Below are 23,345 nucleotides of genomic sequence, written 5' to 3'. Positions count from 1 at the left end.
TCTCCCATTTACTCAGCAAATCCACATTACTGCTTGTCTTCTTCTGATCATCACAACTTCTCAAACACCAGTGCAGTCTATGGTTAAAGTCCAAGGTTCTCTAGACTCTTCTAATTGGACTCTGGGCTCTTTTCTGTTATGTAAGCATTTTCCATTCTAAATATTATATTTTCCCTTCTGCACCCCCAAACACATCTTCACTGCTGAAAATCAAAGTCCAGTTCCCACCAATAAATAATATTCCTTGCTGACAGCTGATTATTTCTCTCCAAATTGTCTTTAGCTCCACTGCCAGTAGCACCTTAGTATTACAAATCTACCATTATATTTTTTCTATCGTCTTCTATCACTACTTGAGCTACTCTTACAATTAATATAAGTACCCCTTTTCCTTTGTCCCAGGTATTCTGCTGAATAACCACTTTGGTGCAAACTCCAGCTTTTGTGCAAGACATTACTTCCAGTAATCTAGAAGAAAAAAATAAATCAAATGTACTCAAAGCTGATTAAAATAACAGAAACACTGACTGTGTACATCAACTCAAATAAAAGGCTGGAAAAATGGAAGAAGCTTCAAACAGATTTTCAGATGAGACAATAAAAAAAGAGGTTGAAATGAAGAAAAGGATGGCTGAATATGAGACTGCTCAAGAAGAGATGTTTCAAAAAATAATAGAATTAGTGGACAGAGCATGTAGGGAAATCCTGACATTTTTCTGCTGTACCAGAGAAGTTGGAAGGAACAAACAGTATTAGTTTTATGAAAGCAAAAATAAGCAGCTGGATTGGTATTCTACAGCAGTTAATGTTAATTGAAAGGGCATATCATGTGTGTGCTCTAAAACTGGCAATGGGAAAGCAACCTAAACCTTTAATAGTAAAGGTTCAATCCTACCAGCAGGAGCAGAGTCTGGCAAAACTGTGGCAGAAGAACAAAGTACTAAAAGTGGGGGACAAGAGAGTGTTTGCAAAAACTGATTACGCTGTGTACAGCAGGCAGAAGACCAGCAAATTTATTCCACTGATCAGGGAATGTCGAGAAGCCAGTGTGAGATTCAAAATGCTGCACCCAACTATGTTCAGAATATTATTTCCTGCAGTGAAAAAATAATTTTTTGATGCAGAACATGCTAAGGAGGAAATATAAAAGTTTGTCCAACAAAACAATAGCTGTGAAGCAGAAGGTTCTACTTCTTGTTGCTCTGGTAATAAAGACCACAGAGAGATTGTGCCAATGAAACCCTTTCCAATGTTTCAATGGAATATGCTTGAGAGACAGAAAAAGCACAAGAGTTGATTAGAACAGACAGTACGCTAGAAATGAAACAGAGACTGATATGGGAGATGGAGATTAAAAACAGTTCTTAAGCAAAAATGAAAAGCACGACCACAGGAACCACGAATCTGTTGACCAACTTTAATCCAAAACCAAAATTCATACAGTATTAACGCCTTATCCACACAGTAAACTAACTAGCGTTTTCGTCAAATTCAATGACTTCATCAGATAACTATTCAGTACACTTTACCCTATTTATAACAAACAGGACAAGCGAATAATTGAATAATAGATAAAACAGATTGATTAATTAGTTAATTCCCTCTCATGTCTTTTTTTAAAAACAAAGGAATAAAAACACAGTATCTCAAACCTTAAAAACATAGAAAAAATATATCTGACATTATTTCCTAACTCCCTTTAAAGTTCATTCCAAAAGGAATACAGGATATAAAACGTATATTAAAATACAGGATGTGAAATATGATATATAAATGTAAAATGTGGAATATAAGAAGATAAAAACTTTATTATCTTCTTATATTCCACATTTTACATTTATATATCATATTTCACATCCTGTATTTTAATATACGTTTTATATCCTGTATTCCTTTTGGAATGAACTTTAAAGGGAGTTAGGAAATAATGTCAGATATATTTTTTCTATGTTTTTAAGGTTTGAGATACTGTGTTTTTATTCCTTTGTTTTTAAAAAAAGACATGAGAGGGAATTAACCAACTAATTAATCAATCTGTTTTATCTATTATTCAATTATTCGCTTGTCCTGTTTGTTATAAATACAGGGTAAAGTGTACTGAATAGTTATCTGATGAAGTCATTGAATTTGACGAAAACGCTAGTTAGTTTACTGTGTGGATAAGGCGTTAATACTGTATGAATTTTGGTTTTGGATTAAAGTTGGTCAACGGATTTGTGGCTCCTGTGGTCGTGCTTTTCATTTTTGCTTAAGAACTGTTTTTGGACTTTCTTGTGCCTTTGGCGTATTTTTGTTTGTGGAGATGGAGATTAACAGGAATAAAATAAGCAACTCGGAAATTGATAAATAAATGTGGGATTAAAAAAACATTAATTATATCAGTGAAAAATAACACAATAAGAAAGCCTGGAAATATTGTACTGTTTTTGACTTTGTTAAACTTGTAGAGAGCTTTAAATCATATACCTTAATTAATGTAATTAATACTTGGAAAAACATTTATGAGAGGGGAAGAGGCGGGAAAGAGCTAACCGTAAGGAAAACAAAATTTTGTTCTTAACAGTAGTATTTTTATAACGCATGATATAAACTGCATGCTATAAAGTAAAGATTTTCAACTGCAATGGGGACTGGATGGGTAACCGTAAATTCGTAAATTCACCCTGGGGGTTCCACCTGTCTCTCTCTTGGACAGGGGCAATGGGTGCTGATCATGGAAACAAGGATAATTTGGCTAGGCTTGTAAAGGTCCTAGGGCCATTAGCCTAGTTACTTCCTACAATCCTATACTAAAGTGAACAGGTGCCCCTATTATTTTCCCTTCTTGATTTCTTCTCCAGTTTTAAGAAAAGTAGGCACTGCAACATAAAAAAAAAGTCTGGTCAAAGGAGCATGACAAAAGAAAAACCAATGTGCTTTTTCTCATTCCTGAAGAGGGGAATGACTGGATTAAGGCCCTTAAAAAAGAACACTGAATACAATTAAGCTTTCCTCTAAGCAAATAAATAAATGCTTTTATATATATATATATATATATATATATATATATATATATATATATATATATACATATATATATATTTCTGGCTAGGCTTATAAATGGCTTCGGGCAGATAGCCTAGTACCTACCTATGAACCTATAGAAGCAACTCTGTAATACTTCTTTCTTTCAATGGCTAGGCGATAATGTTTTCTAAAAGCATTCAAATGTTTTCCCAATATGGGAGACCAATAAAGGTAAGACAAAACCAGACAGCACGTAGTAAATGCACTAACTGTACCATGTGTCTTACCATGCATAACCTTCCTTTTAGGTTAACCCACATCTGCGAGTGTGGCTGTCAGTTTGGTACAACTGTTCCTGTTAGGAAAGTAAAACTTCAATATTTGAAGGTGTATATAATTTTGTATGTTACTATTAACTTAATAGGTTTAGGGGTTTGTTGGGGAGTACATTTTATTTTTTGAGGGCTTTCAAAACAAAAAAAGTTTTGTTAAGATGTGACAAAGGCTCAAATGGATATGCCAAGAAACACCTGTATAAAACCTGTCAAACATTAATACATGCATGTAGCACAAATACTGGAACTAGATACTTAAAATAGTTGTTACACATAAAAGATGAAAGTAATAACTTTTTAACATAATGACACTTTCAATATTATGTTTAAATCTAAATGGTTTCACAGTTCTATTAAAAAAAAAATAAAGAGCAGTGAACTATATTAAAAATGTAGAGTCCCAACAGCTATGCTGCAGAAGATACCTTTGGAAAGAAGTGAACATGTGAATTTGATAAAGAAAGGTTTTCAGGATGGCTATTCTATGGAATACCTGGGATAAAGGGAAAGAGACATACTTATCTTAATTGCAAGAGGAGCTCCAATAGTGATAAGAGAGGCTAAAAAGATGATAATGGTTGATATGTAGTACGAAGGGGCTACTGGCAAGGGAAGAGAATTATGCTGGCATGTATTCATATTCCAACTAAAACTGCTTTAATGGAGCTTTGGGAGAAATAATCAGCTCTCAGCAGGGAATACTACTTATAGGTGGGGACTGGAATTTGATATGCAGTAGTGAATATGAATCGGGGATGCAGAAAGGGAACATATAACAAAAGAACATAGATTTTTGAAGAAATTTATGAAAATATTTGGCATGGAAGATGTGAATTCAGTAGCAGGAGTTCGGAGTGAATTTTCGTATTCCCCGAGGTTCAAAACTGGGCTAGGCTACCCAGAACTTAAATTTCACAGGAACATGTGCATTTAATTGAATGTTTTGATATACCTCCAATAATTTCAGATCATGTGCCAGCAATAACTAAAACAAAATATGTAGGGTAATGAAATAAAAATGAGAGACTGGCGTTTTCCCACCTGTTGAAAAAGAGAGGAATTTAAGAAATGGGTAGTGGAAATTATTTGGGAGTTATTAGCGAAAATAGAAATTTTTTTTCTGAAAATATAGCTGGGGAGTAGGATACAATTACAGTGAAGTTTAAAAATAGGGTGGAAATAAAAGAAAAAGAGAGATGGTTAAGAAGTAACAAGAATTATTTAGAGTGATTGACTAATATTAAAGTGCTGTGGAATAGGGAGAATCTCACAGAACAAGAACTGCAGAACACTAATCAGAAAGTAAGGGATTACCTTGATAATATGCATGCGAGTTTAGAAAGATTGTTAAGCAACTGTTTTTTGATAAGAACTCCAGAGCACAAAAACTTTTAGCATAACAACAACTCAGACAACAGAAAGTAGAAAGGGTTGTCACCATGCTTAGGGAGCCTATAACAAAGAAAATAACAAGAGATCCTGTAGAAGTACTAGAAACATTTCGGAAATTTTAAGAAGGTCTGTATAAAGCAGAGAAATATGGAAATCAAGAAAAAGCACAAATGGAAATGTTCATGGATTAATTAAATATGGAAGATTAGTGGTAGATGAGGCTCAATTATGAACAGGCTAGGAGGAAACGAGATAAAAATGGTGATACATAACCAATCCACAAGAAAGTCCCCAGGAATAGATGACATTCCTGAAGAAGTTTAGAAGCTAAGAGGAATAAAATGATATAGATCTGGAAGGTTTTGTTAAACAGTATTTTAAGAAAAGGAGAAGCACCAACATCCCGGAAGAAAGCAGTGCGGGCTATAACACCTAAGAGGGTAAAGACCCATCAGATCCAGCTTCATACAGGCCCATTTCAATCTTAAACCATGATTCAATAGTGTTTATGGATTTAATGGCTAAAGGAATGGCAAAAGTGATGCCAAAATTGATGGGTATGGACACTGATGATCCAGAGGGAAGCAAAATGCAAGAAAATGCCACTGTTGTTGGTGGGTCATGATGCAGAGAAATCATTTGACAGAGTAAGCTGGGACTTTATGAGCAGGGCAATGGAAGCATTTGCATTCTTTGATAAAAACAAAAGGCTGATTAGGAGCATATATAAGGGATCGTAAGTGGAAATTAAATTGGGTGGCTTCCTCTCTGATAATTTCTGTTTTAGCAGAGGAACCTCTTTTTCCTTTATTTCTATTACATTTAGAACCACTGGCAAAGAAAATAAAGGATGTAGAATTTCAAGGATGTAACTGGTATAGCAGTCGAGAAAAGCTGTCTCTATTTGCAGATGATATTACTTTATACTTGATAAAACCAGAAAAGGACATTTCAGTGTTGCAGAACATTTTGAGATGGTTTCAAATTTTTTCGGGATCCAAAATTAATGAAGGCAATAGCTGTAAATTATTTCCCAACAAACAAACTGGTTCAACAATATCCATATTTATAGGGACATGATAAAATGAAGTATTTAAATGTATGGACTAAAAAGGATTCTGGTGTGGCAGCTAAGGGTATGTGGGATGAGACTAAACAAAAGATAATACAAAAGCTGAGAAATTGGAAGCTCTGTTATACGGATATGGATAGTACGATACAAGCAGTTAAATGTTTTTAATACCTTTAGTCTTATACAGAGGTCAGGCATATTTTTATCAACTAGAGGAGAAGTTGAAGATAGCAATTAATAAAAAGTTGAAGGATTTTATCTGGGAGAAAAAGATGGCAAAAGTCAAATGGGATAAACTGATTCTTCCAATAGAATAAGGCAGATTGGGATTACCCGATTTGAAGGGGTATTTCAGAGCTACACAGATAAGGCTCCTATACACACCACTAGCAGAAAAAAAGAAGTTATGTACTCACCATAACATTCCATCTGAGTAGCTCTACTTCATTTGTCTTCAACCTGTGGGTACCGGATCCAAGCTGGCAAATTCAACAGCATCTGCTCTGAGCTGCTCTCCTTACCCATAATACACCTCCACTACCTTCCAATCCCCAGGTCGAGTTTGCTGCCACTTATACTGAGAACCTGACCTGTAAAAACACCTTACGCTCCTAAAACTTCAGCCAAACAGCCTGTCCATATGGTAAGACCAGGAGGAAGGATGGAGGGATGGTTGAAGACAAATGAAGAACTACTCAGATGGAACATTATGGTGAGTACATAACTTCTTTATCTGAAGTAGTTTACTTCATTTGATCTTCAACCTGTGGGACAGTCCCCCCAGCTACTAAACTCCTGGGTGGCCCTCATGGAAGGATATTCCGTAGCACCACGGAACCAAATGATGTTCTCCTTCTAGAAATCAAATCCAATTTGAAGTGAGAAATAAAGGTATGAGATGAGGACCAAGTAGCTGCAGAACAAATATCACCAATGAGACTCTCGACCAAAAGGCCACAGAAGTAGCCATTGATCTAGTCATATGAGCATTCACCTGATCTGGAAGAGACAAACCTTTATCCTTCTAGACCTGAAGGATGCATAAGGAAATCCACCTAGTGAGAGTGACCTTAGACATAGGCTTACCCAAAAAGGGTTTAGAGGACACAAACAATTAATCAGATTTACGAAAGGGTCTAGTCCTGTGTAAATAAAATCGTAACTGTCTATGAACATCCAACAAGTGGAGTCTGTATTCCATTTTGTTAGAAAATTTGGAAAGAAAACAGGTAAATTAATGGTCTGACTGACGTTAACTTGTGATGCCACCTTGGGAAGAAAGGACAGATTGGTACGAAGGGAAACCCCGTCCTTATGGAAAATCATGTATGGAACTTTAATAGACAACGCTTGCAGTTCCGAAACCCTTTTAGCAGAGGTGATAGCCACTAGAAACACTGTTTTCCAAGACAAAAACTTAAGATCTGTGGTTGCTGCAGGTTCAAATGGCGGAGCAACCAAAGCTTGAAGAACCATAGTAAGGTCCCATGGGGAACAGGATCATTGACCGGGGGGCGTAATAGTAAAGTACCTTTAATAAAGGCTTTACACAGTCTGGAAAAGGCTAAAAAAGCAGAATTCTCACCCACATGAAAATGAGATATGCCAGCTAATTGAACTCCGATAGTAGAAGAGCTTGCTCCTCGTCTAAATATATTTGCTAAAAAATTGAGAATAGCAGGAACAAGAGCCATAAAAGGGTCTAAACTCCTTTGAAGCCCAAAAGGAAAAATGTTTCCATTTGTTACGGTAAATCTTCCTGGTGGAAGACTTATGAGCTGCCACCAGAATAAACCTGACTGAAGAGGATAATCACTGAGTGCTAGCAATTAGGGAAACTGGAGCAGCCAAGCTGTGAGCTTCAAACTGTCCAGGCTTGGATGAGGAACCTCCAAGGGGTGTGAAATTAGATCCTGAATGGGGATCAAGTTCCAAGGTGGAGCCAGAAGATGAGACCAAACGAAGGGAAACCATACCTGGTGAGGCCAAAACGAGGCAATGACGATCACTTTGTCCCCAGTCAGCAAGCTTTCTGTAGAAACCTTGGAATAAGAGGTACTGGAGGGTAGGCATATAGAAGACCAGGAGGCTGGGGGTTCAGAGCGAAGAACTCGCTGCACTTTGCGTTGGAAGGAGATGCAAAGAGATTGTAGCAAGCCTGACCCCACTCTGGAAATATCTGCTCTGCTAATGAAGGATTCAGAGACCACTCGTAAGGCATCAGTATAGTCCGCCAACCTGTCCGCCAGGAATTTGGACCATCCCAGAATGTGCGTTGCTATCATAAAGCGACCAGTGGAGATTGTCCATTCCCAAAGTCTCATTGCCTCACGACAAAGGGGGTAAGATCTGGTCCCTCCCTGTTTGTTGACATACCAGACCACCAACATGTTGTCTGACTGAATTGCAATGGTTCCCAGAGGAAGAATGGCATGAAGGGCCTGCAATGCCAAAAAGACCGCCCTCATCTCCAGAACGTTTATATGCAAACTGGTCGTGACAGGGGAGGCCTTGGACTGTCCAGCCCAAACAATGCCCCCTCATCCAAGTTGGGAGGCAACCGTGGTCACTATGGCTTAGACAGGGGCTCAAACAAAAGGTCGTCCTTCCAGGATTTCCAGACAGTACATCTACCAAAGAAGGAACGACCTGCAGACTCGACTGAGGTGTATTGGATATGATAATGGAAGATCCAAAAGGGACCACTGCACCGCTAGAGTCCACTGTAGTATTCGCATGTGTAACCAGGGGCATGGAAGAAGTGTAATGGTCACTGCCATAGAACTTAAAGCCCTCAAAACTGATTCTGCCAAGGGAAGGTGAGAATGGTAGATCAGCAAAACATGCATCCTCAAGTTTTGAACTCTCTCCGTAGTCAGGAAGATTTTGCACTGTAGAGTGTCTATCCGTGCTCCAATGTAGTCTATCATATGAACAAGATCCAGAAGAGATTTGGACACGTTGATTGTAATTGATTGTAATCCCCAAGCGAAGTGCAAGCTTTAGAAAATAATCCCTGGTTTGACAAAGACGCCTGGTGGGAGTAGTGAGGAGCCAATTGTCCAGGTACGGGTAGACCTGAATCCCCTGAAGCCTCAGGTGAGCCGCTATTACTGCCATTACTTTGGTGAACACCCCGGGGGCTGTGATGAGACCACAGGGTAGGGCTCGAAACTGGTAATGATAGACTCCTAGCCGGAAGTGGAGGAACCTCCTGGAGCTTCTGTGCATCTTTATGTGATCGTAGGCATCCTCGAGGTCTAACGAGCACATCCAGTCGCTCTCTTGCAGGTACGGCATGATGGTCTGTAAGGTGACCATTCAGAATTTTTCTCTGGCAACTGACAGGTTCAGGGTAGATAGGTCCAGAATGGGCCTCAAGTCCCCCGTTTTCTTTGGCATCAAAAAGAACCTTGAGTAGATGCCCAATTTGGACTGATCTGGGGGGGACGGATTTGATGGCTCATTTCTCTAGCAGCTTGGAAATTTCCAGTGCTGCTGCCTCCCTTTGCATGGGTGGGATGTCCGTGAGGTGTTTGAGAGGTTTGGGAGGAACCACAAAAGGAATCGAGTATCCTCTGGATATAATCTGAAGCACACAGCGGTCTGATGTTATGGACTCGCATGCCACCAGGTGCAATGACAATCGAACCCCGACTGCCTCCAGAGTAGAGCTGTCAGGCAACCCCTCAGGGTTGCTGCCCGGGCCTGTCCAAGAATGGTTCTCGAGACCCAAAATTCCTTGGACACCCTCTGCCTCTGGGCTGCCGTCTATCCTGTCCCCCTCTGCCTCTGGGGGAAAAAGAGCTCCGAGTGTCTTGGGAATACTGAGATTTCCGAAATCACATCTTCTTTTGCCCTCACTGAGTCCAGGAAAAGGATCTTTGAGTGTTTGAGAAGTGGATCCCGACGACAGACAGTGTCTTCATGTCTTTCTCACTCTGGACCAAGGTTTCTGACGGTCTTACCAAAAAGGGTAGAGCCGCCGTAAGGGATGTTGGCAAAAAGATGCCTGGAAAGGTTCCGAGAACTGACATAATCTGAGCCAGGCGTTGGGCATCAGGGAGACACCAGACCCAGCTGCCCTAGCCACGCTTTCAGTAGCATGTGAAAGGAGTCACATGGTCATGTTGGAAACTGCTTTTAAAGTGACCATCATTGCAGAGAACGTGTCTCTGTCCTCCTGCGACATGGACTTAGGGGGAAACTCAGCCAGTTCATTGACCAGGTTGCACTGTAGTCTAGTAACGTCGGCCAGGTAGTTCAGCACCCTGATAGAAAAAGTCGCTGAAGCATAAACCCCCTTCCCTAAGTGGTCCATCATTCTAGACACTCGGTCAGGGGGATGAACAGAGGAACTCTCCTAGGCTAGTTCCTTTTTAGTGACTGCTGATGCTACCACCATAGCATCTACAGGGAAGCCTTTTTTTTCCACGCTGGTCTATCTGTGGGAGGACTCAAGATTTTGTCAGGACGTTTAGGGATTGGTTCCACAGTGTCCGGCTCCTTATAGATTCATAGATTAGTACTAGGCGAACTGCCCTTGCAAGCCATTTTAAGCCTAGCCAATTATCCCTTGTGAGACTCAAACCCTGTACCTTGTGTTTGTAAGGCAAACACCTTAACCATTAGGCCAAGATGACGAGGTCCACCAGAGGATCAGTGGGAGGGGGACACCCAGGAAGTAGATGGGCCCAGGAACACGGATTCATCAGAGGAAGGTTTGGGGAGCAGACTAATCTCCCCTTTGGCGTAGGATTTCCATGATGTTTCCAAAGGAGAAATCCTTGGGAGGTGATATGGGGGAACCTTCCCATCATCCAAATCCATGTCCTCAGTGAGGGACTCGGGGGAGTCCAAGTGCCTCCTCTTATACGTATGCTTGCGAGGCACTTCTCTAGTGGGGCTCTCGGGGGGGGGGGGCACGCAAGCCACTTGTTCCTCTGGGGGAACCACCTGGGTCTCCTCGAGCACGGGCTGTCCCTCTGGTAAAATGATGAGATTCGCAGATAAAGCCAAGGAAGTCAGGGCAGAGTCTGAGGAAATAGTAAAGGGACTTGATCCAGTGGAGAAAACCCTTTCTACCATGTCAAACGCCGAGGGAGAATGAGCCTCCTGGGTCACCAATAAGGAAACCGTTCTCCCTGGATCTGACGTGAGAATCGGAGCTGGGCCCGAAATGGACGGAGCTTCAAGGGGGGGGGGGGACTTGGCCACTCCCTCGATCTGACACCCAGTCTCCAACTCAGAGAGCCACATGGATCTGAACTGGTAGGATCCGACACACTCCAGGCAGCTGCCGGCGTTGATGAGACAGGTACTGTCGGCGCTGATCCCCTGACTAAGGCCATCCTCGGATCCAAGTACTCCGAACCCTGTGGATGGATTGGAGAAGGAGAAATTGGCATGAAGAAAGAGGGAGATGGGGCTGTCAAGACTCCCATCTGGATTTGAGTATGAATGAACCTCCTCATGTTATCCATGTCGAATTCAGAAAGGCTTCAGGTGGACCTCGACGAGGCCATGGACCTGAGGAACTGAGGCCAGATGGTGGTCGTGGCTCCTCCGGCTCTGGGAAAAATCTTGGAGATCAGAGCCAAGGGGAATCATGGATTCTAGACTGACTCTTGGCGGGGGTAGAAGCAGAAACGTCCGGGGACCTCTTACGTTTTTCTGACCTGTGCTCTCTCTCCTTCTCTCTGCCTTTTCTGCACTCCAGTTCCACAGGCTTAGAAATGAGAGGTTGAGTCGCAGCCTGGGAGGGAGGAGAAGGAAGGGCAAGGGAGGAAGGAGAGGCGGCCACAGCATCCACTGTGACCGAAGCAGTAGAAGAGGCAGCCGCCTCAGTAGTGGGTAGAAGGCCTTTCAAGGCCAACCTAGCCCGTCTATCACTGATAGTGTGCGGGTTAAAACCTGTGCAAATGGTACAATCTGTACTTAAATGTGCTACACCCAAGCACATAACGCAAAGAGTGTGGTCATCGGCTGGTGACCATTTGTGGCCACACTCAGTGCACCTCTTAAAGACCAGCTTGGGGTCAGCCATGTCTATTACAGAAAAAAAGCACACACAAACAAGAGAAGGAAAATGAAAAACAAACTTTCCTACTCAGACCCTCTCATCACACACTCAAAAGCACACAGCACGCTGAGGGGGGAGGGGAAGCAACAGAGACTAACTAACACTAAAAACTAAGAAAAACCGTAAAACATGACGCACCAGTGAGGGGAGGAGGAGAGGGAACCTACACTAACAGCTAACACTCTCAACCAACTATCAAAAAACTGCTAACTTTTCAAATAACCCAACTCACAAACTCGGAGCTCAGGATCATGATCCTTCTGGCAAGCCACAGCAAATGAGATCTGGGGGTTGGAAGGTAGTGGAGGTGTATTACGGGTAAGGGGAGGAGCTTGGAGCTCGGAGCAAATGCTAGTGAACTTGCCAGCTCGGATCTGATATGGATCCAGTATCAACAGGTTGAAGATCAAATGAAGTAAACTACTTCAGATCTATAATTCAAAGTGGAATGGGATGATGCTGTAACTATGTGAAAACTCAAGAAAGAAGCAGAGACTGTGATTTTGAATGCAGATCTTTAAGCAGTATAACAATAATCATACAGAATATTATATTCATAAATAGTAGAAAGTGATCTAAGAACTAAGCCAACACAGGAATGGAGAAAGGAGATCATGTCGACATGGTGACTGCAATTACATACACAGACAATAGTCCAGACGGGGCTGGAATTTATTGGACAAAACTGCCAAAGGAAGCAAGGTACTGGGAGCAAATTACTAGAGGGGAAAATAAACAGAATGAGACGATGCCAAGAACTTATTTGGACTGCAGGCTAAAGATCGTCTTCCATTTCAAGGAATTGATGGAGTATGGGCAGAGACAAAGGAATGGCGGGGGGTCCTAAATTGAAGGTCACCACTGGCAGAGTGTTTTAACAGAATCTAGAAAAGAAGCTGCTCTTATAAAAGGAATAATTAGTAAAACATATAAAATATTGCATGATAACTATGAAAATCAATCAGAGGAGGTTAGAAAAGACTGGGAAGAGAGACTGGATAAGTAATTCAGAAAGAAACAGTTGGGAGATATATGCTTGTCTCCCAAATATGCAACAAAATCTAGTAGCTTTAGGATTTTTGCTTGGTAATGTTTACAAAGGTATTTTTATACTCCAAGTAGACTCCAGAGAATTTTTCCTCAGGTAGCCAGCAAATATTGGAGGTGTGATGAGGAATAAAGATGTAATTAGGAAAATATTTTCTGGGAATGTAACGAGTTGGCAGACTTTAAAGATTCCCTGCAGACTACCCCATCAGAGATGCTAGGTGAGCAAATTAATTTATCTAGGCAAACATTTGTTCTGAGCTATGACAAAGAAGTGGAACTGCCTAGACATTGTAAGGCTAGGATCAAATTACATAGGAAAAAAATAGGAATTGTGGGAACAATACATACAGGGGAGGAATGAGGTTTAAAACAAGGCAGAATTTGAATGAGCTACGATCAAAGGTAGATACTAGGCTATCGGCCCAAGTGCCTAAGTAAGCCTAGCGAACAAGGTTCCCTGGCTTATGCCACCCAAGAAAATTAATTTCCTATGCTCCTGTCGAGCAGAGCCACTGAAGTGATCCCCAGGGTATATTTCCTATTTCCCATCTACTCATCAAGATTTTTCTTGAACAGTGCTAATGAGGAACTTTGCTTGACATAGATGGGTAGCTTGTTCCAGAGATGTAATGTCTGACTGACAATAACTGGGTAGATAAGTGATGTATAATGTTTGTAACTAAAATTATGTCAATATGGTTTGTAATGTAAAATGCTTGTAAGAAAGATTATGTCAATATGGTTTGTTTTCATTTATACAAATGTATGATTGCCTATGTCATAAGTGATATTTTAATAAAGATGTTTCATCTTTAAAAAAATGTTGCAGCTTGCATTGCTTTTTGCTGAACAGCTGCAGAATTCTTCCAAGTTTGTATTTTTTCATCGCCTTTTGTGATTGATTTTCTTTCAGGTTCTCGGAATTTCTTTTTTGCTGGCATCCAGGCAGTGCAATTACTAGCCAGTAACTGAACTTTACCCAAAAATACAAGTTTACGGTCTCCCCCTCGAGTTTTTTTTTTTTCACACTGGGACAGAGCTGAAATAAAGATGTTATGTACCATAACGTTTCATCTGTGTTGTTGATCTTCGTTCATTCATTACTGATGGGTTATCGGTTCCAGCCTCGGAACCGAGCTGGCCAATATCAAGCTTGCGTCAGCCAAAAACTCTTGAGCTAAGGTCCTACCCAGAATGCTCTGTTACCTCAAATTGAGTTCGCAAGTTGATAGATAAAAGTAGAGGCTACCTCTGGTCAAAACAGACCTACACAAAAGGAGTACAAGAGTTCAACCAAGAACCTCTGGAATGGGGATGGGGGGTGGGAAGTAATGAATGAATGAAGTTCAACAACACAAATGGAACGTTATGGTAATACATAACTTCTTTATCTGATGTTGTTAATCTTCGTTCATTCCTTACTGATGGGACAGAGTCCCCAGCTACCTGTATTCCTGGGTGGCCCTCATGGAAGAACATTCCTGAGCACCATGGAACCAAAGGAAGCTCTACCTCTGGAGGTCAAGTCCAATTTGTAATGAAGAACAAAAGGTATGATGTTTGGCCCAAGTTGCAGCTGAGCAAATATCATTGAGGGAAGCCTTAGCATGGAAAGCTGCTGAAGTTGCCATAGATCTTGTAGAATGTGCTTTGACTATATGAGGCAAGGTGAGACTTTTTGTTGTAGATAAAGGTGATACAATTTCTCAACCATGAAGCCAATGTAGCTTTTGATACAGGATGACCCCCATCTAGGTCCAGAAAAAGCCAGAAACAATTGGTCTGATTTACAGGTAGATTTTGTTCTGTCCAAATAAAATCATATTTGCCTATGAACACCCAAGGAGTGCAGGAAATACTCTTCCTTGTTAGAATGGTTAGGAAAGAACACTGGGAGATCAATAGACTGGTTGATAGATCGCTCTGACACCATTTTTGGTAGAATTGGTTCTCAGTCATACCCTATCCTTATGGAAGATAGGTTTGATACACAAGGCCTGAAGTTCTGACAAACACCTGGCTGATGTGATTGCAATCAGAAATAAAGTTTTCCCAAGAGAGATACCTTATATCACAAGAAGATGCAGGTTCAAAGAGTGCAGCTGTTAAAGCTTGCAGAACCAAAGCCAAATCCCAAGGTTGTACGGGTTCTCTAAAGGGAGGTTTTAGGTGGATAACCCCTTTCAATAAAGTCTTACAGAGTCTGCGTGACATAAGTGAAGAATCTTGAAAACTAATACGAAAATCTGAGATGGCGGCTTAATGTACACAGATAGTAGTGGCAGACACCCCAGAGTGGAAAAGATGTGATAAGTAATCCAATACCACCGAGACTGGGGCTGACAAGGGGTCTATTTGCTCATCAGCTGCCCATAGAGAGAACCCTCTTCCATTTGTTAAGATAGATTAGTCTGGTGGACAATTTATGAGATGCAATAAGAATATTGCGCACAGGGGATGAAAGGTTTTCATGCCTGACAATCTCATAGGAAGTGGAGAAACCAAGCTGTCAGTTTCAGGGTTGTTAGACTGGGGTGAATCAGACCCTGCAGATGGGAGATCATCGTTGGGGATGGATTGAGGATCCACGGTTGATCTAGCAGGTGAGGCTAGAGGAAGGGAAACCAGACTTATTGAGGCCAATATGGAGCAATGAGGATCACTTTGCTCTTCAACTGTTGTGCTTTCTTTAGAAATTGGGAGAGGAGGATAGGCATAAAGAAGACCAGAAGGCCAAGCATGGACTAGAGCATCCCTTGGCGACTGTCCGTGAGGGGGGATCAGGGCAAAGTAGTTGCTGCACTTGTAGTTGATTGGGGAGGCAAATAGGTTGCAGCAAGGCTGACCCCAGCAGCTGAAGATTTTTGCTCCTATCAGAGGATTGAGGGACCACTCGTGAGGCTGTAGAATGCACCTGCTCAATTTGTGCACTATCACGTTGGAGCTCCCGGAATGTGTGTTGCAATTAGAAAGCGATTGTGAGCCATCGCCCATTGCCACATTCTCAAGGTCTTTTGGCATAATGGGTAAGATCTGGTACTCCCTTGTTTGTTGCTGTACAACACCACTGACATGTTGTCTGACTGGATCGCAATAGTCCCTGACGGAAGGATTGAGTGAAATGCTTGCAACGCTAGAAGCACTACCCTCAGTTCCAGGACACTGATATGCAAATGGGCCTCTGTCTCAGACCAGGTGCCTTGGATCGAGTTTCCCTGACATAGCCCCCCACCCCATCAGGGAGGCATCCTTGGTCACCGTGGCTATCGACTGATGGGGGCTGAAAGGGCGAGACCATTGTTGGGGATTTTCAGATGTCCACCAGAGTAAATCTTGCTTGCATCTCTGAGTTACACTTATTGGAAAAGACAAGGGATGTTGTAGAGGGTACCACTGAGTGAGAAGTAGCCACTGAAGAAGTCTCATGTAAAATCTGGATAGAGGAACAACAGTAATCGAAGCTGCCATTGACCCCAACAGCTGACGTACAGATTGAGCTGGGGATTTGTGGTGACAGAGCAGCGGTTCAACTTGTTGTCTTATTCTCTGAAGTCTGTGTTCTGGAAGGGATGCTGTGCAATTTCTCGTGTCCAACAGTACTCCTATAAATTCCAAAGAGTGAGTTGGTGTTGTGTTGCATCTCTCCCAGTTTGTAGTGATTCCCACTCTTCGAGCTGTTAAAAGAGTATACTGCAGGGCTTCTTCCAGGAGACGCTTGGTGGGGGCAGTAACAAGCCAGTAGTCTAGATATGGAAATGCCTGGAATCCTTGAAGTTGCAAGTGAGCGATAACCACTGCCATGCATTTTGTGAACACTCTGGGGGCTGTAGCGAGACCAAAGGGCAGTGCTCAAAACTGGTAGTGGCTGGCTCCTATACGGAAGCGGAGGTATCTTCTTGAGCATTTGTCCATTTTTATGTGGTGATACGCATCTTGAAGCTCAACAGAGCACATCCAATCGTCTTCTTCCAGAAGAGGAAGGATAGACTGAACCGTGACCATCCAGAATTTCTGTTTTTACAAATTTGTTTAGTGTACTGTATCCAGAAATTTGTCTCCAGTCCACTGTCTTTACTGGCACTAAAAAGAACCTTGAGTAAAATCTGGATCCCATCTGGTCTGGGGTGACAGTCTGGATGACTCTTTTTTGCAGCAGCAGCTTTTTGATTTCGTGTGCTGCCGTTTCCCTTTGACTGGATGGAACGTTGGGTAACACACTTGATGAGATTGGGCAAAGATGGAAGGGGATGTGATAGCCTCTGGATATAATCCATTGTACCCAAGAGTCTGTTATCTTTTGCCAGGCAGCGGGGTACAAGGAGAAACTACCCTGACCGCTTTCAGAGGTGAGCAGTCAGGCAACACTTCAGGAGCGTTGATAGGATTGGCCAGAGAAAATCTCTGGAACTCAGGTTTCGCAGACCTCCTCTGCCCCAAAAGGGGCGTCTTCCATTGGAGTTTTCCCCTCTGCCTCTAGGGGAAAACTCGGCACGTGCATCCTGGAAAGAACCTAGTGATTTCTTGTGCCAGATTTTTCCGCTCTTCTGATTTCTGGAATAGAATTGCTGAGGAGTGGAGCATCTGACACCAATGGCAGACAAGGTCTTGCCATCTTGTTTGCACAGTGCCAGCATATCCATAACTCTAGGGCCAAACAAAGAAGCAGCCTCTATGGGGGCATTCATAAAGGAAGCCTTAAAGGAGTCCGTAAAGTCACAAAGGTGCATCCAAGCATGTCATCAGGTGACTATACCTGCGCCTGACGCTCTAGCCGCCCCTTCCTTTGCGTGAGAAATAAGACGCATGAAGAGTTGGAAATGGACTCTAGGGTGGCTATCTGAGAAGCCACATTATCATGGACATCGTCAGAACAGCTCCTGCCAAGGTTTCAGGGAGCCTGGTAAAATGTGCCAAATAATTCAAAGACCTTATGGCGAAGGTCGATGAAGCAAACACATGCTTCCTTAATCTGTCAATCACCTGGGAATCCTTGCTGGGCGGATGGAGAGTTTGGCTCTGTTCTGCCAAATCCTTCTTAGTAGCAGCTGCCACCACCATAGCATCTACTGGAAGACCATGTGACCAATGGGGGTGCTCAAGAGCCTTCCATGTGCGCTGCACTATGAACTGAACGAGCTCATCGGCAGGCGGGGTGACCCAGGAGGTAGGGGGCCAGGCACGAAAAGCCTGCAGGAATACGGATTCCTCAGAGGAAGGATTAGAGGGCTTCCAGTCACCCCTCTGTCTAAAGATCTCGAGGATGTCACCAAAGGACACCTCATCAGAAGGTGACTGTGGGGACCCTTGCCCTGTCATCAAAATCCGTATCTTCAGTCAATGACTCCTCAGTGGAGTCCATGTGCTTCCTCTTACATGATGATTTGCAGGGTGCTTCCTCAGTGGGAGGTTCTGGGGAACACTGCAAAGAGGGGGTCTCCTGAGGAGGAGAGACCTGAGGCTCTTGTGCCCGGTGTCTGGGATTTGAAGCTTGTGGCAGTTGCAGCACAGAGGGGGGAGAGGACTCTGACAAATGAGCTTTGCCAGAGGTGGCAAGCACCCTCTCCATGGCCTGGAAGGCTGGCCAGCCCAAGGAGGGATGGGAGCCTGGAACAGAGCAAGACAACCTCGGAACCGGGGTCACACCCTGCCCCGATAAGCTCGGCCCCAGAACAGGAGTCTCAAGAGGACCGTGAACCGTAAAAGAGAGAGTATCACTGGAAGGTGCCATAAAACAAATCGGCATGGAGCCAGGAATGCCCTCCCCAATGGCACAGCCACTGGCTTGAGAAGAGCCCGATGCCCAGTGCACCTATGGTCACAAAGATTACTCTGGTAACAAAGTGGAATCCACTATTGGAGTCAGAGGGAGGGAAGCTGCTGTCGGAGTAATAGGGTTCAAAACTTGAGTTGAAGTCAAAGGAGGAGTATACATTGGGGTTTGAGGCAAAATATGCTTACCTGAATGAAGGAACGTGGACTTTGACAGTTGAGAAAGACCTCTGGCCACAAGCAACTGGTTAACAAGCCGCAACACATCCTGCTCGGAAAGACTCTTGGTTGACTTCATGGAGAAGGCTGATGGTGACTCTGGCCTTTCTAGGAAAGGACTATACTGACTGCTTGCAAAAGGATCCAGTGAAGGGGAATATTTGGCCCTTGCTAATTCAATAGGTGCAGAGCTCGGACCTGAGGAAGTCTGCATCGAAGAAAATGGTGTGGAAAAGGTCTGCGCCAAAGTAGTTGAAGGTGTCTGCAACGTAAAGGCAAAGGTCTGCCCTGAAAGGTACGGTGCCAGAGTGGAAAGTGTCTGCACTGGCAAAAAGGATGATGCCGAGAAGGACTACACCAAAGTACATGTCGGTGCCGAAAATATCTGCGCCATGGAGTACAGAAGAGTCATACTTGGAGCCTAAAGTGACTGTATCAACAGTGCCGAAGGGGACTAAACCTGTACTGATGGTGCCATTACGGGATTATGACTGAAACATAGTTGTCTGCACCGGGAACTCCGATGCCGATATCAATAAAGGAGACATGGCTGTAGTCAGGATCATCTGGGGCGGTGCTGAGCCTGAAGCTGAGAGGGTCACAGGTGGCAGTGCCGCAGTAGTAATCAATTTTACTTTCTTGCGAGTCGACTCCCTACGATCTCCAGAGGGAGAAGAAGGGAGTGACTTTAATGAAGAAGAACACCAACTCTTGAGGGGTTTAACAAGAGTGGGTTAAGCCTTCCGACCCTCAGAGGAGACCTTTCAAAATGAACTTATTCTTCCTCTCATTGAGAGTCCTAGTAGAGAAGTTTTTACAAATCCCACACGGAGGATCTACAGTCAAGTGGGAGACATTAAGACAGTAGACACATAAGTCATGGCCATCAGAAAATGGTAACTTACAGCCACAATCCTTGCACTGCTTGAAACCAATGGAACTTTTCTTATCCAACATAGCTGGTGTGGAGAAGCACAGTAGCAAAAGGAAGAATAATGGCTACCCAAGAAAAGGGTAAAAAGAGAAAAGGAAGGACTACCAATGATGGTAATGGAGAATTACCACAAGGTAAGAAGAGAGTGTGATAGGGTAGGAAAATATTAGAATAAACTTTTGAGAAAAAATTTAGAATAATAACAATATATAAACTGTAAAAAAAAATAGACACTTAGCTGACAGAGTGGCTTGACATGGCTGCTCAGCAATGCGACAAACGAGATCTGAGGTAACAGGGAGCAGAGCATTCTGGGTAGGACCTTGGCTCGAGAGATTTTGGCTGATGCGGGCTTGATATTGGCCAGCTCCCATCAATAAGGAATGAACAAAGATTAACAACATCAGATTAAGCTGCTACTCAATGTGCAGCCATCTTGGAAGTCCCATCTTCAAGATTCTGAAGAGTCACAGTCTGTCCTGGCAAAAAAAGGGTATAAAAGCAGGAACTAATCCTGGATTGATCATCAGTCCTTCACAGGATACTTCTACATATATTTTGGGGGTGGGAGGTTTGCCTAATGGTTAAGGTGTTTACCTTACAGACACAAGACGCAGGGTTCGACTCTCGCATGGGGTAATTGGCTAGGCTTAAAATGGCCTGAAAGGGCAGGTACTAACCTATGAACCTATACACATACAAATTTAACAGCAATTTGAAAAATCGCCAATAAACCTACTTCCATGTCTTTCGAATATGGGAAGAAATTAGATACACTAGTGAAAATCCATGTTGATATAGCACAAGTACCACCCCAGGGCCAGATACCAAATTGAAGATCCAAGTGCACCATGTTGAACTGACAAATTTTCTTTTGTGATTGGTCTATTTACACTATTTTACCTACGAAAGTTTTCAATAACTGTACAAATATTTGAGTGATACAGCACTTTTGATCATAATGGAAAGCAATGCGTAACAAAAGTTCAAATTAAGCTGAACTTACCTAACATGAAAGCAGATTTAAGTCATGGAAACGGCAACCAAACCAATAAATCTCAAGGAATCAGAAAACTAAAAGTGAAAGTGGTAACCATCTTCCTGCACTACAGACATACTCACCAACCCAAAAACATTAAAAGTGATATCTGCTAACAAGTACTATAAACAAATCTCAACTGTCCAGATTTTTGCATCAGATTTTTGGTCTGTTCTTCAGAAAAATTATGATTCTGGCAAATCATTCAGGACTGAAGTCATTAAATAATGACAGACACAAATTTCAGACTTCATACTCTTCAGAAAATGCATGCTAAAACAAATTCTTTACTCTAGTAGCCAAGTTTATAACATTAATACTTAAAAATTGTCTCCATTTTGGCCTTTGTCAAGATTTCTTGTGTTGTTTGACAGGAACGAATACTGTATGTGTACACAAACAGATCTTAGACCACTTTCTGTCAAATAATCTATTATCTAAGACACAACATGGCTTTCGACCTAGGCATAGCACCAGTACAGCTCTAATTAGCTTTACTAATATGGTAAATTAACTCAAAAACAAAAAACAACTAGTCTCTGCTATCTTCCTAGATATGTCAAAAGCATTTGACACTGTATCCCATCAAATACTTCTCAATAAACTGGCTTTCTACCACTGCAGCTCTGAAGCCCTAAGTTGGTTTCACAGCTACCTATCAGATAGGAAACAAGTCACTTTATGGGACAATAAACGCTTCCCCCTAGCTCTCTATATGCGTAGGAGTCCCACAAAGATCTATCATTGGCTCGCTTTTATTCACAATTTTTACCAATGACCTAAACTCCTCATCAAATCCAGCCTCAATCATACAATATGCCGACGATGTTTCCCTAATCTGCTCTACCCCCTTTATCAAAGAACTTATCTTACTGACCATGCCAGACTTGCAACAGCCAGAACCCACTCTTACCTTCCCTGCTTTACAGTTCACAAATATTTGCCAATCTTTGCAAATCTGAACTGAATAGCCTTGAATATTGCTATAACAAAATAGCCATATTTGCCAGTAATCAGCCTCAAAGATCTCACCCACTGCACTGCCCTTCTCCAGATGAACTGATTAGAGCTCCCTCACCTGCTTACTCTGACTCAGCTACTAACTGCCCATGCAATCTTATACAAACCTGACAACTGCCCAGCTCTATTTGACCATGACCAACCCTACACTAACCTAAAATCTCTTAGGCTGCTGATAAAGTACTGTTGAAGTTTAACAAAAAACAAAACTCTTTAACGGTGTCTCCTTCTACTCGCATATCTTTGCCAAACCCTGGAATTCTCTACCTCAGCATATTCTGTCCATCAATGATGCACATTCATTTAAACAGTCCCTAAATGAATATTTCACCAAACATAGGCTTTGCTCATGTTCTCCACCAGGCTAATTAATTTAACCCCTTACTGTCTAGCTTATTTCTCTCCACCACCCATTCTTAATATTTCTTGGCAATTGAGCCTTCTTAGCTTCAGTTTGTGATATTTTTATCCTGAAAAAAGATATATATATATTTTTTTGTTTGGTCTGCATGAATAGTATAAGCTTATTGTACTACTATTATTATATGCTTTTAGATACAATGTCAAGGAACTTGCATTTGAATTCCTATTGTAATCGTCATATGTACAAATGTATAATTATGTAATCTTCCTTGGAGCTTTTCTATCCGGCTCTCCACAGAAAATGGGCCTCTGGCCCAGTCGGACACTACCCGGTTATCAAATGTACATAAATAAATGCATACATACTGCCAATAAAACAAAAAAAAAAGGGCATGTTTTTCCATGTCAGCTGTGTTCCCTTCCATAAATTAACTCCATAAGGATATGGCCATAAAGAAAGCACCAAATCTAGAAATTTCAATTTGCTTATAGTATAGATAGTTTTGACATAAAAGATCATCTCACTGCTTCACTACCTAAACCTTTGGTCACAACTTTTGTTTAGCTCACATAATTGACAAAATAGTTATTACATCCTCTCTTTTTAGGACATGCTGCAATGGAACCAACTTATAAAAGCTAGCAGAAAGCAAGAACCTTGTTGGTATCCCCCTTTTCTTATTATGTCGATGGGCATTTAACTGTTGATGCTAAAATTGCAAAGAATGTACAATGTGCCACAGTGTGGCTAGACGCTCTACAAACTATTCTGGATGGCTACGATCACCACTAAACAGTATCAATGGAAATGCACACAAGAATATAAGCACCTGTTTAAGTAGCAAAATACAAGACAATACAAAATCCAGTAAAATAAAACTGTGAACTTACCCTGTTTACATTAGGGGAGCTGAGGCTTTTACGATTTAATTTGCCCTTCCCAGTAACCTGCTCCTTCACTGCCACCTCCTGTATATAATAAACCACAAATAATTACTCATAAGCAGACTTTTGGGAAGCTTACATATGTGAAATATTTCTCTTACAGATTTTCAGCCAAACTT

At 42.0% G+C, this 23,345-nt stretch overlaps 1 protein-coding gene across 1 annotated transcript in view; it reads right to left on the bottom strand.

Annotated features, from left to right (window-relative positions):
* Window positions 1-23,345, bottom strand: part of KIF13B (kinesin family member 13B) — a gene marked incomplete in the record, with an annotated part of 3,953,176 nt that overhangs the window by 551,959 nt on the left and 3,377,872 nt on the right. The window contains 1 exon segment of the mRNA XM_044062707.1: window positions 23,173-23,250. Within this exon segment, the coding sequence (XP_043918642.1) occupies window positions 23,173-23,250 (78 nt within the window).

The sequence above is a fragment of the Protopterus annectens genome, chromosome 2.part1 (genome assembly GCF_019279795.1).
Source record: "Protopterus annectens isolate FY-2018-M chromosome 2.part1, PAN1.0, whole genome shotgun sequence".
Taxonomy (NCBI): domain Eukaryota; kingdom Metazoa; phylum Chordata; order Ceratodontiformes; family Protopteridae; genus Protopterus; species Protopterus annectens.
The sequence above is the reverse complement of the archived record's forward strand: the minus strand, read 5'-3'. Positions and strand labels throughout refer to the sequence as shown.